Genomic DNA, 21,836 nt, shown 5'->3' on the forward strand with positions numbered 1-21,836 from the left:
CTGTCTAAACAGAAGGATTTAACACAATATGGCAGACGATATCCTCAGTCCTTTCCAAGTCGGTGATGTTTCACAATGTTCCTGCTAGTACCTGTTCTCTCTAGTTTTATTTACTTTTCTACATGGAAATAGTTGTTGATTTTGCAGCAATACATTTTGTTCTCCCCTCAATAAATTGTGTATCCTAGATTGCAATTTAAATGACGAACTGTAATGCATGTGTTTTTCTTATGGTGGCTGCAAGGGTGAGAATGCAAGGCACTAAGTACATTTATTTATTTATTTATTTATTTATTTATTTTTAATTTTTATATACCGAAGTTCTTGTAGGGACTACAAATCACTCCGGTTTACATGAAACGAAGAACTGCTCAACAGAGAGCGGAGCTTTACATGGAACCGTAGAACATATGGAACAGTATAACTGGTTGACAATTTAACATAGTGCTAAATAAAAATAATAATAGTTTAACTGGTAATAAATAAAGAAATATAATATTTTATATAGGAAGTTTAACTATTTAACGTAGCAATAAATATAAACAATGCCAAATATATGAAATAAAGTGAATTTTTGAGCTCAAAGATAATTGTCCAGTTGCAGATTCTTAAAAGTAGTACTTGATACAGTGTCCATAATTAAGGGATACCTAGTAATTAGGAAGTCTGTCCGTCACAGTAAAATTAAGCGTCTGGGAAAGCTTGTTGGAAGAGAAATGTCTTCAGTCTTTTTTTGAATTCTTGATGACTGGGTTCTAGTCTAAGATCTGGGGGAAGCGTGTTCCATTGGTGTGGGCCTGCTGAAGATAGCGCTCGTTTGCTCAATGATGATTTTATTTGCGGAGCATGCAGTGTTCCTCTGTATGCGCTTCTGATTGGTCTGGAGGAAGTGTGCTGTAGGAGTTGAGAGCTTAATGTGATTTATTATAAATATTATTATATTTTATTTTATTTTTTTATTATAAATTATTTTACATTTATTATAAATATTATGAATGTTTGTATCAGACCATTACATAAGTAATACTGAATCCTGATTTAGTTTATTATAATCTACTGATTGCATTGTCTTCTTAAGATCCCGTGTTGACTGTCAATTTTTTTTTTTTTAACAGAAACTACAATACATTAAAAATTATTGAAACAAAAGCAAATTTATGGAAAAATGAGTTCTACTAATATTTTCTTTTTACACTACCATTCTAATTGTTTTTAAAGTGTCAAAACCTTGTCTTTTAGACCTCATCTGGACACATCTGCTGAACTGAGGTATTCAGTAGGTTCTTTGGTTGACAGCCAGTCTGATTACCGGTCAACTAAAGTAATAAGAAGGCCTAGAAGAGGCCGTATGGGAGTTCGAAGAGAAGATCCAAAGGTAAGTTAAATTCTTAGATGTTTTTTGACTAGGACAGCTGAGAATGGCACAGACCGACACACATCTTACCAGTATTTACAGCATTAAAAGGAGTAAGCTATTAAGCAAAACAAATTTAATGTTCACACAGTTTCATCAAGAGAAGACAGATGGTACAGTGCATAAAGCTAAAATTCTCTCGTGGAGGAGGAAGACGAGGCCCACTTGCTGGCAGTCCTACTTCTAATCTCGTTTCTAATTGTATATGAGATGAATATTTATAGTTCTCTTTTTGTCTACGCCTGCATGAGCGATGGAGGATCAAGTGTATTTTGATGAGCTGTTTTCTGAGATTTTAGGAGAGAAAAAAAAAATAAAAGCACAAACTCTGTTCTGCTTTCTTATGAAGGTGAAGTCTCTGGGGGACCATGAATGGAATCGAACTCAGCAGTTAGGAGTCCTGAGCAGTCATCCCTATGAAAGTGATACTGAAATGTCTGATATTGATGATGATGACAGAGAGACTCTTTTCAGCTCCATGGACCTTCTCTCACCAAGTGGACATTCAGATGCTCAGACCCTGGCCATGATGCTTCAGGAGCAACTAGATGCTATTAACAAAGAAATAAGGTAGTATTTATTTATTTAAACCAATTTATATTCCGCCAATCTGAAAATCTCAGTGGATTACAATTCACATACATAGTCTTACAAGTAACATCAGATGACATGACATACAAAATCCAAATAAAATTACACATAAATAAAATCAGCAAAACGTTAGAACACACAATTGTCTGGAGGGAATGATAACAACATTAGTCAGCAAAGGCAAGCTTTAAAAAAGGAGTTTTGAGAAGCTTTTTGAAGCAAAAAAAAGTCTTCTTCTGCCCTAATCTCTGTAGGAAGAGGGTTTCACAGTTCAGGACCAGCAATTTTAAAAATTCATTCTCTAGACTTGAATAGATGGGACACCTGCAGGGAAGGAATTTCTAGGAAATGCAACTGAGAAAAATGAAGAGTGTGAGATGGAAAATATCTCTTTAATGTTTTGGACAAGTACAAGGTAGAGCGACCATGAAGTACTTTAACGATAAGTATCAGAATCATAAAACATATATGCCAACCAATAGGAAGCCAGTGGAGGTTGGCTAATACTGGAGAATTGTGTGTGCTAAAGAGAGAGTAAGTTATTAAGCGGCCTGCCAAGTTCTGAATTAGTTGAAGTGGTCTGGTATGAGACATAAGCAGACCAAGAAAGACAGCATTACAGTAATCAAGAGAAGAGAGTACAATAGGTTGAGTTACCATGTGAAAGTCAGAAGAAGAGAGGATCGGCTTTAGCTTGTAGTATGAGGGTTGAATCAAGGAAGAGCTATGAGGACGAAAAGACAAGGAGGAGTCTACCGAAATCCATAGGATGCGGGCTTGAAGTTTAATACTTAGGACCAATACAGAGTGTGCTAGTAAGGGAAAAATGAGAAGAGGATCAGAGAATGATGGAGTTTGTAGTGACATTATAGGCATAACATGCTCACTCTAAACCAATCAAGCTAATCTACTAAAGATACTGTAGATGGCGTATTGTACTATTTATAAGAACATAAGAAATTGCCAGACAGGGTCAGACCAAGAGTCCATCAAACCCAGCATCCTGTTTCCAAGTGGCCAATCCAGGTAACAAGTTCTTAGCAAGTACCCAAACATTAAATAGATCCCATGCTACTGATGCCAGTAATGGCAGTAACTATTATCTAAGTCAACTTGATTAATAGCAGTTAATGGACTTCTTCTCCAAGGACTTATCCAAACCTTTTTTAAACCCAGCTACACTAACTGCACTAACCACATCCTCTGGCAACAAATTCCAGAGCTTAATTTTGCATTGAGTGAAAAAGAATTTTCTCTGATTAGTTTTAAATGTGCTACTTACTAACTTCACAGAGTGCCTTCTAGTCCTTCTATTAAAGAGTAAATAACTGATTCACATTTACCCATTCTAGATCTCTCTTGATTTTATAGACCTCTATCATGTCCCCCCTCAACCGTCTCTTCTCCAAGCTGCACAGCCCTAACCTCTTTAGCCTTTCCTCATAGGGGAGCCATCCCCTTTATCATCTGGTCTGTACCTTCACCAGTGTAACTATATCTTTTTTGAGATGCGGCAACCAGAATTGTATACAGTACACAAGGTACGGTCTCACCTTGGAGCAATACAGAGGGATTAAGACATTTTCCGTTTTATTCATCATTCCCTTCCTAATAATTCCTAACATTCTGTTTGCTTTTTTGACTGCCGCAGCACACTGAGCCAATGATTTCAATGAACTATCCACTATGATGCCTAGATCTCTTTCCTGGGTGGTAACTCCTAATATGGAACCTAACATTGTGTAACTACAGCAATGGTTATTTTTCCCTATATGCATCACCTTGCACTTGTCCACATTAAATTTCATCTGCCATTTGGATGCCCAATCTTCCAGTCTCACATGGTCCTCCTGCAATTTATCACAGTCCACTTGTAATTTAACTACTCTGAATAATTTTGTATCATTATCACTCATCATATTCCTTTCCAGATCATTTATAAATATATTTAATGATATCAAATTTGCAGATACAAAATAATTCATAGTTAAATCACAAGCAGATTGTGATAAATTGCAGGAGGCCCTTACGAGACTGGAAGATTGGCCATCCAAATGGCAGATGATGCACCTTTTCTTCACCAGTGCTATCTAACTAATGTAATCCCATGGGAATGTCACCATTTGAGAACGTGTATGGTACACAAAATTGCTATACTGTACTATGTTAACTCTATCTCTGTCTTTCATGTATCTTGCCCAAAACTGCTACACTGTACTATATTACTATTTTTTTCTGTAACACACCTTGAATTCCGCAAATAAATGATGATTATGATGAAAAACTGGGAAAGCTAGGATGGTTCAAAATGTCCTTATCTATTCCTAATTAATATGGTACCATTAATGGTCACGTGCTTGTATAGGCTTCCCATTTGCTTATGATTAATACTGCTTATTGTGGTAGAATGAAAGCTCTTCACAGCTCAAAATAGCTCATACAGAATGCCTAACTTTCTGAAGATCCACTAGAAGGGAGAAGATCCTGGAAATCCATTAGAGGAACCAGTTGAAGTAAAGCATTCAATCAGAGCTTTATTTTAAAAGATCTTATTGTCTTCTTTTCAATTTCATGACAGAATTATTTGCCATCCATCAATACGTCATAAACTAGAGCCTGGGTAAGTAACTCTGGTTATTGAGTGCTGCCACCTGGTCGGGTTTTCAGGATATCCACAAGGAACATGCTTGCACTGCCTGCATTGTATGCAGATCTATCTCATGCATGTTCACTGTGGATATCCTGTTTGCAGCACCCGTGGGCCAGAGCTGCATACCTCTGAGCAAGATATTGCAAAGAACCCTCAGATTATTGATTAGTCTTCATGTGGAAGAGGACAAAAAGAAAAATAAAGTCTTAAAGGCTTTCATAATTGGATGGAGATGGAGTAAATTCTCATGCACAGTACCTGTGACATCTTCAATTCCAGAGCATCCTTAATGTCCAGACTGTTTCTTACCTCATTTATACTTCTGATGACCTTTACAACTTCATGATCAAGAGATTGGGGTATTCAAAAAGGATCTGCTGTCTTGCCCACCTCAAAACGCTTAGGATTAATAGTTTGTAGAATAAAAAGTGAAAAAGCTGATACTACCTGCTAGAATTTCAAGATGGGCATAAATCCAGTGATGGATGTTTTTTTTCCTAGAATGTGAACCATTCACCATAAACTACGCACATGAAAGAAACGCCAGATTTGTTCTTGATAACCGAGATCAACCTTTTGACAGCTTTGCTACTCTGTTTTAAAATGCATGCAGAAGTTACATAGAAAAGTCAAGCCTAAGGGAGCTATTTTTACGCTAACCCACATTGGGACAAAGTCTGTGGGGGGTTTTTCTCTGTGGACTTTTCCCCAATTCTCAAAGCGAGCGTACGCACATAGGGGTAGATTTTCAAATAGCGCGAATTGGCTTACTTTTGCTGGCGCATCAGGCGCCAGCAAAAGTAAGCTGGATTTTAGCAGATACGCGCGGAGCCGCGCGTATCTGCTAAAAACCTGGATCGGCGCGCGCAAGGCTATTGATTTTGTATAGCCGGCGCGCGCCAAGCCGCGCAGCCTACCTCCGTTCCCTCCGAGGCCGCTCCGAAATCGGAGCGGCCTCGGAGGGAACTTTCTTTTGCCCTCCCCTCACCTTCCCCTCCCTTCCCCTACCTAACCCACCCACCCGGCCCTGTCTAAGCCCCCCCCTTACCTTTGTCGGGGGATTTACGCCTCCCGGAGGGAGGCGTAAATCCCCGCGCGCCAGTGGGCCTCTTGCGCGCCGGGACGCGACCTGGGGGCGGGTACAGAGGGCACGGCCACGCCCCCGGACCGCCCCGGGCCATAGCCACGCCCCCGTACCCGCCCCCAAAACGCTGCCGACACGCCCCGAAAACGCCGCTGCACTCGGTCCCGCCCCCCGACACGCCCCCCTCCGAAAACCCCGGGACTTACGCGAGTCCCGGGGCTCTGCGCGCGCCGGTAGGCCTATGTAAAATAGGCTCACCGGCGCGCAGGGCCCTGCTCGCCTAAATCCGCCCGGATTTGGGCGGATTTAGGCGAGCAGGGCTCTGAAAATCCGCCCCATAACTTTCACTTTGAAACTTGCAGCGGGCACAAAGTATGTGCAGACGTCTGCACCTGCTTTTGTGGGGGGGTCCTTTTCTCATGGGACAATAATGTGCAGAGATTTGAAAATACAAATATGATCTTCCCGGGGATGTGTTTAGGGCAGTCTCCTCTGCCCTAAACACATCCCCGGGAAGATCGTTTCTAAATGTGGCTAAAAGAAAATAGCGCGTGCTTTTACTGTACCGAGGATGGGAAATTGTCAACCAATTTACATGAATAAATCGCATTTGCCCACACAAATGGCTTTGAAAATTGTTCCCTAAATGGTCCGATTTTCCTGTACCTCGAACCTGCTTGTTTTTAAAGCCCAAGGCATGCATCAGTTAGGGGACGAGCGAATATGTTGGGCTGACACGCGCCAAGCGGATATTAAAAACTATCGAGATGTGCGCGTATATCCCACTGCACACATAAATAAAACGTTTTCAAGAAGGATCTGGGTAAGGCATGGATGTTCCAGGATTTAAACCTGAAATGTGTGTGTAAATACTTACATGCACTGGTGTGCGCTGGGGTCCCCTGCTGCGTAACTTTACATCTGCTATAGATGACGTGTAAGTGACAAAAATAAAAAAAATACAGGCAGAGCGGCGGAGTTTTAAAGGTTGGGCCTAACAGGGGGAAAGGAAGGCTATTAAACTAGGGGGGTTTCGAAGACCTCTCCTTTACTTGGGCGAACTAGGAACGAACTGGTTTTAGTGGCAATGGCATTGATATGCGTCCCTTTTAAAATTCCCCCTCTTACACGGTAGAAATGGGATATGTGCGCACAGGCACGCAACCACTTAAATTTGAAGGTACATGTGAGCGCAGCCAGACTATATCATGTGTGCATATACGCACGTATGTTATAAAATAGCCGCATCCCTGGGCGCGGGCCAATGAACATATGTGCCTGCTTACTGCTTTGAAATGTACTGTCTAAGGGTGTGAATGGCAAGAATTTGTGTTTCTTTTTATTTTTGTTTCATCTTATTTATGTTTCATTTTTTACTTCATATTTGGGGTTTTTTACGTTTCATTTTATATGGGTTTTTTTATTTTTAAATGTTTGTTTTGCTTTAAGTGCACGCCAAAAAAGAAAATAAAAACAATATTTTGTGTATTTTGTCATTTCTTTTTAAAAATGATATGATATGAAATAGACAAATGTTTCAAACAAAAGCATGTCCCTATAATTTCTTTTCTTATATATTTAGTAATAGTTAATACTTTTAGTGATCTTATTGTTTATGCCAAAGGACAGGCAAACAAAGCACCTATTCTTTATAAAAGCTACAGTTAACGTGCTCTTTGGATCTGATCTACCATAGTAGCATAGTGAATGACTGCAGATAAAGACCTAAAAGGTCCATCTAGTCTGTCTAGCAGCACTTTTTATGTGCATCTACCTGCAGTAGATCAAATTCCCACATGGAACCCATTGTGTTCCCTTTAAGGTTGAATCTATTGCTCTTTGCGTGTCATCCCATACCTTCCAAGAAGCACGACTCAGTCAAATCACTGCTGCCTTGGGCTGCGGCTGTCACTCACTCAGTGAAGGTTGCCCTGATCTACTTCATCTTCCAAAATGAATCCATCACAGTCCCAAGCTCTAGGAGCAGCCTCTCAAGCTAAGTAAAACAGTTTAGAATAAATCAACAGAAATTAGACATAAGGAGAAATGGAAAATGGAAAAATACAGTATATAAGGATAAAACAGTTCATAGGAAGTCAGAGTAGCAAGCTTTAGCCAAATTGCAACCGGATATTTCAGCTGGGGTATAATGGCACACTATAGCATATCATTGCAAACAGAATTATTATTTCCAGTCTCTGATTAATGCATGTTTCTCTGGGGGGAAGGAGTATCAAAAAGGTCACACTATCGCCTATTTTCCAATCTGTCAGACCATTGAAGAGGAGCCATGACTGACTTCATCTCTCTGATTCTCTGCTTGCTGAACTCTGTCATATGTTCCTTCTGCCTGGATGAAAAATGCATGATCCTTCTACAGGTTTCAGTGAGGACAGAGGACTGATTATTTGCTAGACTCCTGTTCGGAACTTTTCGGGATCAGTTAGGGTCCATTGCTAAATCTGTTTGTCTTCTTTCTGAAAAAAGAAAATCTGGCAAATATATTTATGGATTATTTGTCACCTTATTCATGAGCTGTGATCTTATCATGCATTATAGATGATAAACATTGTCCAAATGACTTCTTCAGGGTACTTGCAAAACATATTAGAGATGTGAATCGTTTTCCATATCGTCTTAACGATAGAAATCGTGTGGCAGGGCAAGAAAATCGTGTTAGGCACGATTTTTTAGTTAAAAAATCGTTAAAAATCGTTTTTTCCGATTAGTGCGCACTAACTCGAGTTAGTGCGCACTAACGGGAGTTAGTGCGCACTAACTGAAAATGATACAATTTGACACTTTTCAGGTCAGTTAAGGTCAGTTTAGGAATGAATATGTATTCCTATTGGCTGCCCTCTTATTTATTCATGTTATCAAGCTTCCCACTGACAGTATATGGGGGATGGGAAATGGAAACAGTTGGTAGCTTGACAAAACAAGTAATGTGATCAGTTAATGTGACTAGAACTTGTGCCCTAACCCTGATACCAGGGGTATTGTGATCTTCCTGCACACAGTGTCCTATCCCTATTAATACCAGGAGTGTTGTGATCTTCCTGCACACAGTGCCCTAACCCTGGCACCAGGGGTGTTGTGATCTTCCTGCACACAGTGCCCTAACCCTGGCACCAGGGGTGTTGTGATCTTCCTGCACACAGTGCCCTATCCCTATTAATACCAGGAGTGTTGTGATCTTCCTGCACACAGTGCCCTAACCCTGGCACCAGGGGTGTTGTGATCTTCCTGCACACAGTGCCCTATCCCTATAAATACCAGGAGTGTTGTGATCTTCCTGCACACAGTGCCCTAACCCTGGCACCAGGGGTGTTGTGATCTTCCTGCACACAGTGCCCTATCCCTATTAATACCAGGAGTGTTGTGATCTTCCTGCACACAGTGCCCTAACCCTGGCACCAGGGGTGTTGTGATCTTCCTGCACACAGTGCCCTATCCCTATTAATACCAGGAGTGTTGTGATCTTCCTGCACACAGTGCCCTATCCCTATTAATACCAGGAGTGTTGTGATCTTCCTGCACACAGTGCCCTAACCCTGGCACCAGGGGTGTTGTGATCTTCCTGCACACAGTGCCCTATCCCTATTAATACCAGGAGTGTTGTGATCTTCCTGCACACAGTGCCCTAACCCTGGCACCAGGGGTGTTGTGATCTTCCTGCACACAGTGCCCTATCCCTATTAATACCAGGAGTGTTGTGATCTTCCTGCACACAGTGCCCTAACCCAGGCACCAGGGGTGTTGTGATCTTCCTGCACACAGTGCCCTATCCCTATTAATACCAGGATTGTTGTGATCTTCCTGCACACAGTGCCCTAACCCTGGCACCAGGGGTGTTGTGATCTTCCTGCACACAGTGCCCTATCCCTATTAATACCAGGAGTGTTGTGATCTTCCTGCACACAGTGCCCTAACCCTGGCACCAGGGGTGTTGTGATCTTCCTGCACACAGTGCCCTATCCCTATTAATACCAGGAGTGTTGTGATCTTCCTGCACACAGTGCCCTAACCCTGGCACCAGGGGTGTTGTGATCTTCCTGCACACAGTGCCCTATCCCTATAAATACCAGGAGTGTTGTGATCTTCCTGCACACAGTGCCCTAACCCTGGCACCAGGGGTGTTGTGATCTTCCTGCACACAGTGCCCTATCCCTATTAATACCAGGAGTGTTGTGATCTTCCTGCACACAGTGCCCTAACCCTGGCACCAGGGGTGTTGTGATCTTCCTGCACACAGTGCCCTATCCCTATTAATACCAGGAGTGTTGTGATCTTCCTGCACACAGTGCCCTAACCCTGGCACCAGGGGTGTTGTGATCTTCCTGCACACAGTGCCCTATCCCTATTAATACCAGGAGTGTTGTGATCTTCCTGCACACAGTGCCCTAACCCTGGCACCAGGGGTGTTGTGATCTTCCTGCACACAGTGCCCTATCCCTATTAATACCAGGAGTGTTGTGATCTTCCTGCACACAGTGCCCTAACCCTGGCACCAGGGGTGTTGTGATCTTCCTGCACACAGTGCCCTATCCCTATTAATACCAGGATTGTTGTGATCTTCCTGCACACAGTGCCCTATCCCTATTAATACCAGGAGTGTTGTGATCCTCCTGCACACAGTGCCCTAACCCTGACACCAGGGGTGTTGTGATCTTCCTGCACACAGTGCCCTATCCCTGGCACCAGGGGTGTTGTGATCTTCATGTACACAGTGCCCTATCCCTATTAATACCAGGAGTGTTGTGATCTTCCTGCACACAGTGCCCTATCCCTAATACCAGGGGTGTTGTGATCTTCCTGCACACAATGCCCTATTCCTGATACCGGGGGTGTTGGGATCTTCTTGCACACATCCCGGTATCAGGGATAGGGCACTGCATGCAGGAAGATCACAACACTCCTGGTATCAGGAATAGGGCACTGCGTGCAGGAAGATCACAACACTCCTGGTATTAATAGGGATAGGGCACTGCATGCAGGAAGATCACAACACCCCTGGTATCAGGGATAGGGCACTGTGTGCAGGAAGATCACAATACCCCGGAGGAGTGAGGGTCAGGCAGCTCCCCCCTGTCTGTGAAGCCAGCCTCTCACTAGTAATGCAGGGAGGGAGCTGTCTCAGCCTTCACCATCCTCCCCCCCCCCCCCCACCCACACAACATTCACTAGCTGGGACATGGGGGAAGTCAGGAGTGAGGGTCAGGCAGCTCCCCCCTGTCTGTGAAGCCAGCCTCTCACTAGTAATGCAGGGAGGGAGCTGTCTCAGACTTCACCATCCTCCCCCCCCTCCCCCACACACCATTCACTAGCTGGGACATGGGGGAAGTCAGGAGTGAGGGTCAGGCAGCTCCCCCCTGTCTGTGAAGCCAGCCTCTCACTAGTAATGCAGGGAGGGAGCTGTCTCAGACTTCACCATCCTCCCCCCCCTTCCCCCTCACCCACACACCATTCACTAGCTGGGACATGGGGGAAGTCAGGAGTGAGGGTCAGGCAGCTCCCCCCTGTCTGTGAAGCCAGCCTCTCACTAGTAATGCAGGGAGGGAGCTGTCTCAGACTTCACCATCCTCCCCCCCTCCTCACCCACACACCATTCACTAGCTGGGACATGGGGGAAGTCAGGAGTGAGGGTCAGGCAGCTCCCCCCTGTCTGTGAAGCCAGCCTCTCACTAGTAATGCAGGGAGGGAGCTGTCTCAGACTTCACCATCCTCCCCCCCCCTCACCCACACACCATTCACTAGCTGGGACATGGGGGAAGTCAGGAGTGAGGGTCAGGCAGCTCCCCCCTGTCTGTGAAGCCAGCCTCTCACTAGTAATGCAGGGAGGGAGCTGTCTCAGACTTCACCATCCCCCCCCCCCCCCCCCCTCACCCACACACCATTCACTAGCTGGGACATGGGGGAAGTCAGGAGTGAGGGTCAGGCAGCTCCCCCCTGTCTGTGAAGCCAGCCTCTCACTAGTAATGCAGGGAGGGAGCTGTCTCAGACTTCACCATCCTCCCCCCCCCCCCCTCACCCACACACCATTCACTAGCTGGGACATGGGGGAAGTCAGGAGTGAGGGTGAGGCAGCTCCCCCCTGTCTGTGAAGCCAGCCTCTCACTAGTAATGCAGGGAGGGAGCTGTCTCAGACTTCACCATCCTCCCCCCCCCCCTCACCCACACACCATTCACTAGCTGGGGCATGGGGGAAGTCAGGAGTGAGGGTCAGGCAGCTTCCCCCTGTCTGTGAAGCCAGCCTCTCACTAGTAATGCAGGGAGGGAGCTGTCTCAGACTTCACCATCCTCCCCCCCCCCTCACCCACACACCATTCACTAGCTGGGACATGGGGGAAGTCAGGAGTGAGGGTCAGGCAGCTCCGCCCTGTCTGTGAAGCCAGCCTCTCACTAGTAATGCAGGGAGGGAGCTGTCTCAGACTTCACCATCCTCCCCCCCCCCCCCCTCACCCACACACCATTCACTAGCTGGGACATGGGGGAAGTCAGGAGTGAGGGTCAGGCAGCTCCCCCCTGTCTATGAAGCCAGCCTCTCACTAGTAATGCAGGGAGGGAGCTGTCTCAGACTGGTATCAGGGATAGGGCACTGAGTGCAGGAAGATCACAACACCCCTGGTATCAGGAATAGGGCACAGGTTCTAGTCATATTGACTGATCACATTACTTTTTTTGTCAACTACCAACAGTTTTCATTTCCCATCCCCCCAACCATCACTTCAGTTGGAACCTTGGTAACATCAATAGATAAGAGGGCAGCCAGCCAATAGGAATACATATTCATTCCTAACTGACCTTTACTGACCTGGATAGTGTCAATAATTTGTATCATTTTCTGTTAGTGTTCCTGAGTTTCCATTTCCATTTTCCATCCCCCCAACCATCACCTCAGTGGGAACCTGGTTAACATCAATAGATAAGAGGGCAGCCAGCCAATAGGAACACATATTCATTCCTAACTGACCTTTACTGACCTGGAAAGTGTCAATTTGTATCATTTTCAGTTAGTGCGCACTAACTCGAGTTAGTGCGCACTAACTCCCGTTAGTGCGCACTAACACGATTTAACGATTTTTAACGATAAATCGTTAGAATTTCTATTGTATCGTGTTCTATAACGATTTAAGACGATATTAAAATTATCGGACGATAATTTTAATCGTTAAAAAACGATTCACATCCCTAAAACATATGAGTGTAGGACAGGGCTTCTCAAGCCTGTCCCAGGGACCCCATAGCCATTCAGGGTTCCAGGATATCCTCAATGAATGTTGCCACGTGTCAGATAGAGTCATCCTCTCAGACATGTAGACTTTGTACTGCACTGTTAGGGACCTTCGTTTTTGGTTTTTATTTTATTTTTCCAGGAATTTATCAGTGTTTATTACAAGTTCTAACATTATATTTACCTGGAAAAATAATGTCATTTTTTTCAGGATATCCACAACAAATATGCATGAGATAAATGTGCATGCACTGCCTCCAGAGCATGCAAATTTATCTCATGCATATTCGTTGTGGATATCCTGAAAACCTGACTAGCTGGGGGTTCTCCAGGACAGGTTTGGTGACCTCTGCTCTAGAGGAAAGGTGAGATAGGGGAGTCTTGATAATGATGTTTAAATACCTCTGTGATTTCCATGCACAGGAGGTGGACCTCTTTCAACAGGAATGGTGTTCTAGAACAAGGGGTCAAGGGATGAGGATAAAAGGGGGTAGACTCAGGAGTAGTCTTAGGAAATATTTCTTTCCAGAGAGGGCAGTGGAAGCATGAACAGCCTCTCTGTGGAGGTAGTGGAGACTAGAATAGTATGTGAATTCAAGAGAGCGTGGGATAAAGACAGGGGATCTCTGAAGCAGTGGTAGAGATTGTAAAGCTGGATTGGTTGGTGTGGACGAGCAAACTAGATAGGCCGTATGTTTATTTGCTTTGAAGTTTCTATATTAAATACAGTTTAAAGTGCAATATAACATTTGCCAGAAAATTAAATCTTGGGGATTTTTTGCTGCTAGGCTAATCCAAGAAGAAAAGGAGTCAACAGAGCTGCGAGCTGAAGAAATCGAAAGCAGAGTGGCCAGTGTGAGCCTAGAAGGGTTGAACCTGGCCAGAGTCCACGCGGGTACCTCCATCACTGCCTCAGTGACGGCTTCCTCACTAGCTAGCTCCTCTCCTCCAAGCGGGCACTCCACTCCCAAACTTACACCTCGCAGTCCTGCCAGGGAAATGGACCGGATGGGGGTCATGACACTGGTAAGGCAATTTAAGACAGCCAGTAGACCAAATATTTATCATATTGTCTTGTTGAATGGCAGTGGTTTTGCATTCATGATTATCAGATTCAGCTGTGGCTGTTCAATGGAAGTTTCTGGTATTCCTAGATGACAAAATCTTCCATGAAAGAGCTTAGTCTCTGTGGATCCTAGGAAGTCAGAGATATGTTTATTTTTTATTTATTTATTTAAGGTTTTTATATACCGGCAATCATGAGCACATATCTTGCTGGTTTACATGGAACGGGAGTGCATTAAATACAATATGTGTGGTTTCTGTCTACAAAAGGGAAAAAAAATCACAGGCTTATCTATGATATGTGAATACTCTTTTTGCTTAATGTGCTATTAAAAAATTGCACTTGCTGATTAAAACAATTTAGCATTGTTGCTGGGCTTGCAGAGGGTAGTCATAAACTGTTTCAGTCAAGATGAGATCTTTTCCACCTTTCCAGTTGGCTAATCCAAATTATTCCACCCCCTATGTATAATACAAAAGAGAAGCAGGTAGCCAACTGTGGGATGCAGATGTCCTGTGACATTAATAACACATTACTCTCTTGCTGGATATGGCATTATTTGGGCTGTAATAATGCTTTTACCAAGGTCAGTAATTCATGACACTACTATACTTTCAAAACAGACTAACCTTGGAAGTCACAGTGTGCCCAAAAAGAACCAAGAGGAGTTTGAACATTTCTGTATGCTCCTCGTCCCAAATGCACACTTAAACTTCAGCTATTAGATTCTAGGGGTTTTTAAAGGGGACTTCTGAATCTGGCCTGGATGCAGAGTAACATCAGAAGAATTCCTCTGCACTAATTTCTTACAAGTTGAATGCCAAGCGCCAGGCACAGTATTTCAAAACTGAAGACTCTGTACAATTGTGACATTTCTATGATGACTTCTGACTGCTGCCTCTCCTTTATTTCCATCCCTGCTACCATCAGCCGAGTGATCTGCGAAAACATCGAAGAAAGGTAATCCCATTTGCTCTGCTAGCTGCTTTCCAAGGTTTTCTGGGTATTCATTCAGGCCGACCACACCATGAGCTAAATGTTACAACGTCAATGTCAGTGCAGTTCTTGGAGGCCGGTGAGTAGGGGGAAGTTAAACTTAAGCGGTACTGCGTATTGGTACCTGGGCTGCTGCCAGAGATACGGGGCATTCATCCATGTGATCATATTCATTTATGGAAGACATCACGTCAACTCACTAAAGACTGCATTTGCTCTGGAAGGTGTCCCAGCCTGGCAGAAATCTCAACCCCACCTTCCTATCCCGTGCGCTTGAATCGTGCATGTACTTAATTATTGCCCTGTGCTTTCACGCTGTATCGCAGGGCTAGGAAACTCTGATCTTGGAGTGCCACAAACAGGCCTGATTTTCAGCCACAATGAATATGCATGAGGTCTATTTGCATACAACAGCAGCAGTACCTGCCAATCTCTCTCATTCCTATTCATTGTGGATAGCCTGAAAACCTGAAACTGTTTGCAGCACTCAAGGACCAAAGTGGCCCGTTCTGTGTATCATTTTGGGTTTTGGTTTTTCATTTCATTTGACATTTATTACAGTTTGTTTCATTTACCGGAACTGAAATAATAAGCAAAGTGAAAAAAAAACATGGACAGGAAAAGCCAAAACAAAGAAAGGGACTGGGTTTCCCTATGCGACGCTCTCAGTACCTGTGATGCAAACACTGGTTTATTGGCATCTGCGACGGCTGAAATGGCAGGGGCCTCGGACCGGTCGGGAACTGGTGAGGCTGCAGAGACGGGGGTTTGCTTCTGTCCCATTTTGGCTGCTTGTGCTTGCGACCCCCCCCCCCCCCCCCAGGTGGGGTAAGATCGGGTCTGAGGAGGAAGGGGAAGTCCTGCAGGAAGTTTAATTTGTAAATTTTGGCAGTGCATTGATTCTGTGTCCCCCCCCTCCCCCGCCGGTTTCTGAAACAGAACAAAAGTAAAAGGGGAAAAAAAAAAAACCCAAGCTTTGGCAGCAACATTTTCCATTGTACTTTTCATTTTGTTGGAAAGCAAATGCATATTCCAATCCCTTAGAAAGATCTCGCCCATGTGCCAGCCTTTGTCTTACTGCTGCAAAGCATTAAGTGGTCGGATTGGAGCTTAATTATTCTGCCTTTTCTTTACCTTCCATTGCAATCTGTGTTTCCAATCAGTTTAGTAAGACGTCCTTTTTTTTAACCATCTAACGTTTACATAATCCATCTCATTCAAGAAAGTCAGGGCAGGCCTAGAAGATCCTTAGTTTTGGAGAAGTGAAAGCCAAGGATCAGTGGTGGTTCCTATGCACTGGGGCAGCCTCGCCGGGCCTTACGGTCCTTACCCGTTCTCATAGTCTCTGTTTACATCTTTGTGCTCTGCTTAACGAGTGGTAAACCAAACAATTTTACGAGATGCCGTTGAGGTTCAGGTGGAATTTGCACTTCTATTTCCAGATTGCAGTTGTTGAGGAAGACGGGCGTGAGGATAAAGCCACAATAAAATGTGAAACCTCTCCTCCTCCCACGCCTCGAACGATCCGGATGACTCACACCCTCCCCTCCTCATACCACAATGATGCCAGAGGGTAAGGCACTGTAGGAATTAATAGCTCATAATGTATGATGGTTTATCCTTTTTAATTATAATGATTACACTGATTACATTGTATATATACACCAGATACTGACACTGATGGACACATCACTGTATTAGTGAAAATAAATGTTGTTCTTGTTCAAGATTTAATTATAAATGGTAACGTTGATTATGCATCTCCTGCAAGCTTCATTGACATAGATACATCATAATATGATTGGACATCCTCAGCTAATGTATTGCAAAAAGCATTTTGCAGCAGAGTCAATAAAAAATTATTCATAGTAGCGAGATAAGTGTAGCATCTCAATACAGTAGTTTCAATGCATTTCTGAAACGATAAGGGGTAGCAGAGACGCACATGATCTGAGAAATATCTGCTGAGTAAAGGAGGATTATAGAAGATGTGAAGGCTGGTGACGAGGAGGAGAAGCTTAATGAGGAGAACGTTGTCTTGTGTAATTAAACCGTAATAAAAAAGAAACCCGGTGACCAATCCTGTTTAGCAAACCAATGAATTTTGAACAGTATGAGCTTAACAATTGATATGATACGCATCAGCGAGCCTGGCGGCGTGCCCTTACACATCCGGGCAACCCGGACCACTCCATCATTTGCATTACGTATAGAAAATGAAATTCTTTTTTCAGTCTTTTTTTTTTCTTGCAGATAAAAATTTTGAAATTCACCAATTATACATTTAAGTTGTGCTAATAATGATCCTGGCGGTCCAGATGTGTAAGGGCGCGCCGCCAGGCTCGCTGATGCGCATCATATCAATTGTTAAGCTCATGCTGTTCAAAATTCATTGAGTTGCTAAACAGGATTGGTATTATTTGGAGTTTCCTTTTTATTACATTTTGGGGTCACTTTGGGTGGAAATTCCTGGCTCTTGTATTAGGATTGCTAATGTAATTAAAAGCATAATACATTTGCATGGATCAAGAGCTGCAGTAAATTCATGTGTCATGGCTTGGGAGCCCTCAAGTCCAGAGCAGTGTTGGAGTCAGGAGCAGAGCTGGTAATGTCAGGCTCTTCTGCCTGGCTGGCCCACCTCCCCCTTAGGTTGAGCCCGCAGGTTCTGGTGGCTGGCAGGAATTGAGTGGAGGTGCATTCAGGAACAAGGGTACAGACACCCACTAAGTGCACACAGACAGACAGGGAAGAGAAAGGTGTGCCCACAGAAACACAAGACAGGTCAAGGCAGTACACCACAAAACAGGGCAGACAAACAGATGATCGAGGTATTGCAGGCTAGTCCAAAGAATAAACAGGAAACGAAATTTAAAGCAAACACAGACTGGAAAAATCCACTATACTGGGGCCGAAGCAAGGCCAAGTGCAAAGCAACAATAAGGCTAAGGCTCAGACAAGAACACGGGGCCACAAGAAGGAAGGACTCCAAGCTGAGGCAGGGAGCAGTACGTGAGGACAGCTCTTGTGGGAGTGACAGTGCTCTGAGTCACCAAGGCGTGAGCCAGCACAGCACAGACTGCAACACACTGAGGGTCCCTGCAGACAGAGGGCCGCACCCCAGCCAGGGACCTCAGAGAATGAGGAAGCGTGACGCTACCGCTCGGCATCCGATGCCCTGGGATATGTTATGGCTATTCCAAAAGGGGCTTTAAAAATAATTTTATCGTGCTCACATTTATCTGTTGCAAGCATCAATCATTACCAAACTTCTTTTTATTTAAAAAAAAAATGCATTGGAGTATCTAAAATGCTTCCACTTCAACTACCCTGTCATTTTCTAATTCATTTAAAGAGAGTGAAGTTCACCCCTTGGTCTTCCATTTAGACAAGACTGTCAGCGTCATAACGCACAGCACCCACTGCAGTGCTTTTTCATGAAGTCATCACATCAGCTGCCGACCAGGAAGTATTTTGATATATTGAACTTATCAGGAGTGAGCACTGGTCCAATACTTCTGGAGGGGGGGGGGGTGTCAATCATTTAGCCAAAAGAGATTCCCCTCCCCCATCCCCCATCCCCCATCCCCTGTCACATGCACCTCCTCTTTCACCTACCCAACTACTAAGTCTTTTTAAACGTTATAAAGCAGGGGTGTTCATCTCAAACTCTCAAGGACTGTCAATAGTCTGGTTTTTGGCCAGGAACCAGATTCATTTACATAGTTTAGTTGCCCTGGAAGCTTGATCTATTTGCAGCCTTCAGGTCCCAAACTTGGAATCTGTCTGCTGTATAAATTCTAGAGATTTGAATGGTGGGTGGGCCACATGATCTAAGCATAGAGCATAGGAGCAAGAATGCAAGTGCCAGTCTGTTAGAAGAGAGAATTAAGGGCAAAAATTATATTCTAGATTATCCCAGGTTGCAGGCATGTCTTCCAATTCAAAATGTGTTGGCTACACCATCTTTTAAAGATATTAAATTACAGGAAACTAGGTCGAGGGCATTCTCCATCACAAGACCTATTTTATGGAACTCTGTTGAAAGAGAGTTGAGGGGTGAAAAGGTTAAAAAAAACAAATTATTTCAGCAAGCTTAAGGTTAGTGAGGATGTTTATTTTATATTCCAGAGAATTTTACATTATATTCACAAAGGAGGCAATTTTCAAAAGGATTTACATGCAAAAAGTGATGTTTGAACATTGCCCCTTTGACGCACGCAACTCCTTTGAAAATTCACTCCATAGGGCTGAATTTTCAAAAGATTTTCTGCACGTAAATGAGCTTTTGAAAATTGTCACTTTTAAGTGCGTAAATTCTTTGGAAAATGGCCTCTAACAAGTTTTTACTGCCTTGTATGTCAGAATTTTATGGATGCATTATTGAAATCTGCTTTGAACAGTCTTTTGACTGGATCTCGCCAAATATAAGTTTTAATATATAAATGTCATACCTACTGAACTTTTAAATAATGCTGGGTGAATACACGTAGCCCTCCATGAGAAGTAGGATGGCAGATCGACCGGTAATGTGGTCCTGACTGGTAAAATTAGCTCTGATTGGTGGCAATGGTTGTGGGTGGGACCTTTGCTTAAGTCAGTCAAACCAATCGATTGTTTTCTAACCGTTTCATCATGTGCAGCACCAAGTGCTTCAAAACAGAAAAAAAAACAAAACCCAGGGAACACGACAGGCAGCCTGCGTTTAAGGGAAAAGTGGCAAGGCTTCAGGAGGAAGGAACTATTTTTTTATCATTCTGAAGGGAAACATGACCAATGATTTGCAATGATCGTCCTGGCTTCTGAGCCTTACAATCTGGCCCGGGCTCTGACCTCTGCTGCTTCCTGTAAGAGAATAGTGCGAAGCGTGTGGACTTTGGGATTAAGCGATCAGGGAGAATGGAAATCCCAAAGCTTCTGATACATAAAAGACTGGGTCGGCATACACTAGCTACAGATTATGTACCATATGCCTATTTTTGAACATCGTTGGGGGGGGTTTCCCTTCTCGCTAAAGGGCAGCTATATGATGTGTCTGCTTGATCTACCCAGATCTGGCAAAAATGTAAGAGAGGGCATGAATGGGCCATTACTTTTCAAAGAATACAGCATAAATTGATCATTGAGAAAGGAAGATATGAATGATGTTTACAATTAATGTGAATCTTTCAGAGCGAAAGTTACCCGTTTGCATTGCTCCTTGACGAGGCGAATGTTGCTTGGGTAATTTTGATCAGCACTGGCTTGTGCTTCTGTTTTGCAGTAGTCCAACATTGTCACTGGAGCCAGAAATCCTGGGTCTCGGCAGTACCAACAGCAGTCAAGATTCCCTCCACAAAGCGCCCAAGAAGAAAGGCATCAAGTCTTCAATAGGACGTCTTTTTGGCAAGAAAGAGAAGGCTCGGCTTGGACAGCTCAGTAAGGAATTGGGTCTGCATGGCCAAGTTCATTGTTCACAGCCATGTTCGTCTTGTTCTAGCATGTACAGAATTACTGAATTTCCACACTCAATATCTGCCCCAAAAGATCTGCTGTCAGTGTACAGATTGGTTTTCAAAATTCTGTATTTTCAGGATTGCCATTCACATTTATTACGGAACCTGTTTTAGCTGGGTTCTATGGGGAGCAAGATGAAGACACTTTTCACTTAGTTGCACGTGATAGAAAGTCAAATCAGATTCACCAAATGCCCGCCATTTGTATCATTTCTGCTGATGGGAAGAAATGAACCAAAACAATTCCACCTTACCAGTGTATTTGAACCTCATGTCAATAACAAACTTGTCAAATGTTTTTTGTAGTAGAATAATTACATCATCTTACCCCTTCATATTTCCCCCTGCCTCCTGGACAATTGTACAGGCGATGTAAGCTTTCTTGCTAGCTAAGAATGAGTAAAAACCCAATCATGTTTGCTGCAGAATTGCTGATTCCCAGGAACCCATAGAATCTGCCAGCTGCAGATCCCTCAAAATCAGGTGAAGCTGCATGAATTCTGATACAGATTCACTGATTTGAAGAATCTGCATTCATTTTTTTTTAACAAAGTTCACCAATCTAATTCACTGAACCTGCAAACTTTTTGCAGGTTAGTCAAGCCAGGTTGTAGACATTCTTGCATCTTTAATTATAAAATTGTTATGATTCTGCACTTACCTCTGCAGCGCAGGAGCCGTGGACTTTAATCTTCAGCGCGGCTTGGAGCCATGCCTATCGGGACCCTCTTGCGGCAGGGAGTGCCGCCGACACTCTCTTCAGCTTCATGGCCTGGAGGCTGCAGTCCCCAGGCTTTCCTGGCGGCTGGAGCCGCCCTCGGTGCTTCCAGCAGTGGCAGGAGCCACTGCTGACATCGAGGCCTGTGTAGAGGCCCGGCTTCTCCCTGCACTGCTCCTGCAGCATGACTGCTGGCCATGGTTCTGCATACTTCCTGCTTCCTGTCTGCTAGAGCGCAGGCCGTGCCTCCTTCAGAGATTTAAAGGGCCAGCCTCCTGGCCCCACCTGGACTCCTCCTAGGGCGTTTCCTGATCTTCAGCCCTATATAAGGGCCCAGCTTCCAGTCCTTGGTTGCCTTCACAAGGAGTTAGTTCATCTCAAGGACTGCTCGTCTTCACTCCTGCTGGTATTTCCTGTTCTTTGTGGGATCCCTCATCATTCTTCATGTTCCTGGTCTTTTCCTGATGTTTCGTAGTTTTTCTGATGTCTCGCAGTCTTCCTGGGATGTTCCAGCTCCTCAAGTCCTCCAGATGTCCATCCCGAGGGTAAATCCGTTTCATCTGGTTCCTGTTCTTGGACATTGGAGGCTTG

The 21,836-nt window shown here is 44.0% G+C and overlaps 1 protein-coding gene across 4 annotated transcripts in view; it reads left to right on the forward strand.

Annotated features, from left to right (window-relative positions):
• PPFIA2 (PTPRF interacting protein alpha 2) overlaps window positions 1–21,836 on the forward strand; it is a 440,428-nt gene that overhangs the window by 343,852 nt on the left and 74,740 nt on the right. For all 4 annotated transcript variants that reach the window (XR_003856007.1, XM_029597099.1, XM_029597100.1 and 1 more), the window contains exons 13-18: window positions 1,240–1,375; window positions 1,764–1,984; window positions 13,762–13,999; window positions 14,970–14,999; window positions 16,478–16,608; window positions 20,296–20,450. Coding sequence is in view for 3 of the 4 variants with exons in the window: in XM_029597099.1 (XP_029452959.1) it covers window positions 1,240–1,375; window positions 1,764–1,984; window positions 13,762–13,999; window positions 14,970–14,999; window positions 16,478–16,608; window positions 20,296–20,450 (911 nt within the window). In the remaining variant the exon portion in view is untranslated. The remainder of the gene's footprint in view (window positions 1–1,239; window positions 1,376–1,763; window positions 1,985–13,761; window positions 14,000–14,969; window positions 15,000–16,477; window positions 16,609–20,295; window positions 20,451–21,836) is intronic.

Source organism: Rhinatrema bivittatum, chromosome 4 (genome assembly GCF_901001135.1).
Source record: "Rhinatrema bivittatum chromosome 4, aRhiBiv1.1, whole genome shotgun sequence".
NCBI classification, from domain to species: Eukaryota; Metazoa; Chordata; class Amphibia; order Gymnophiona; family Rhinatrematidae; genus Rhinatrema; species Rhinatrema bivittatum.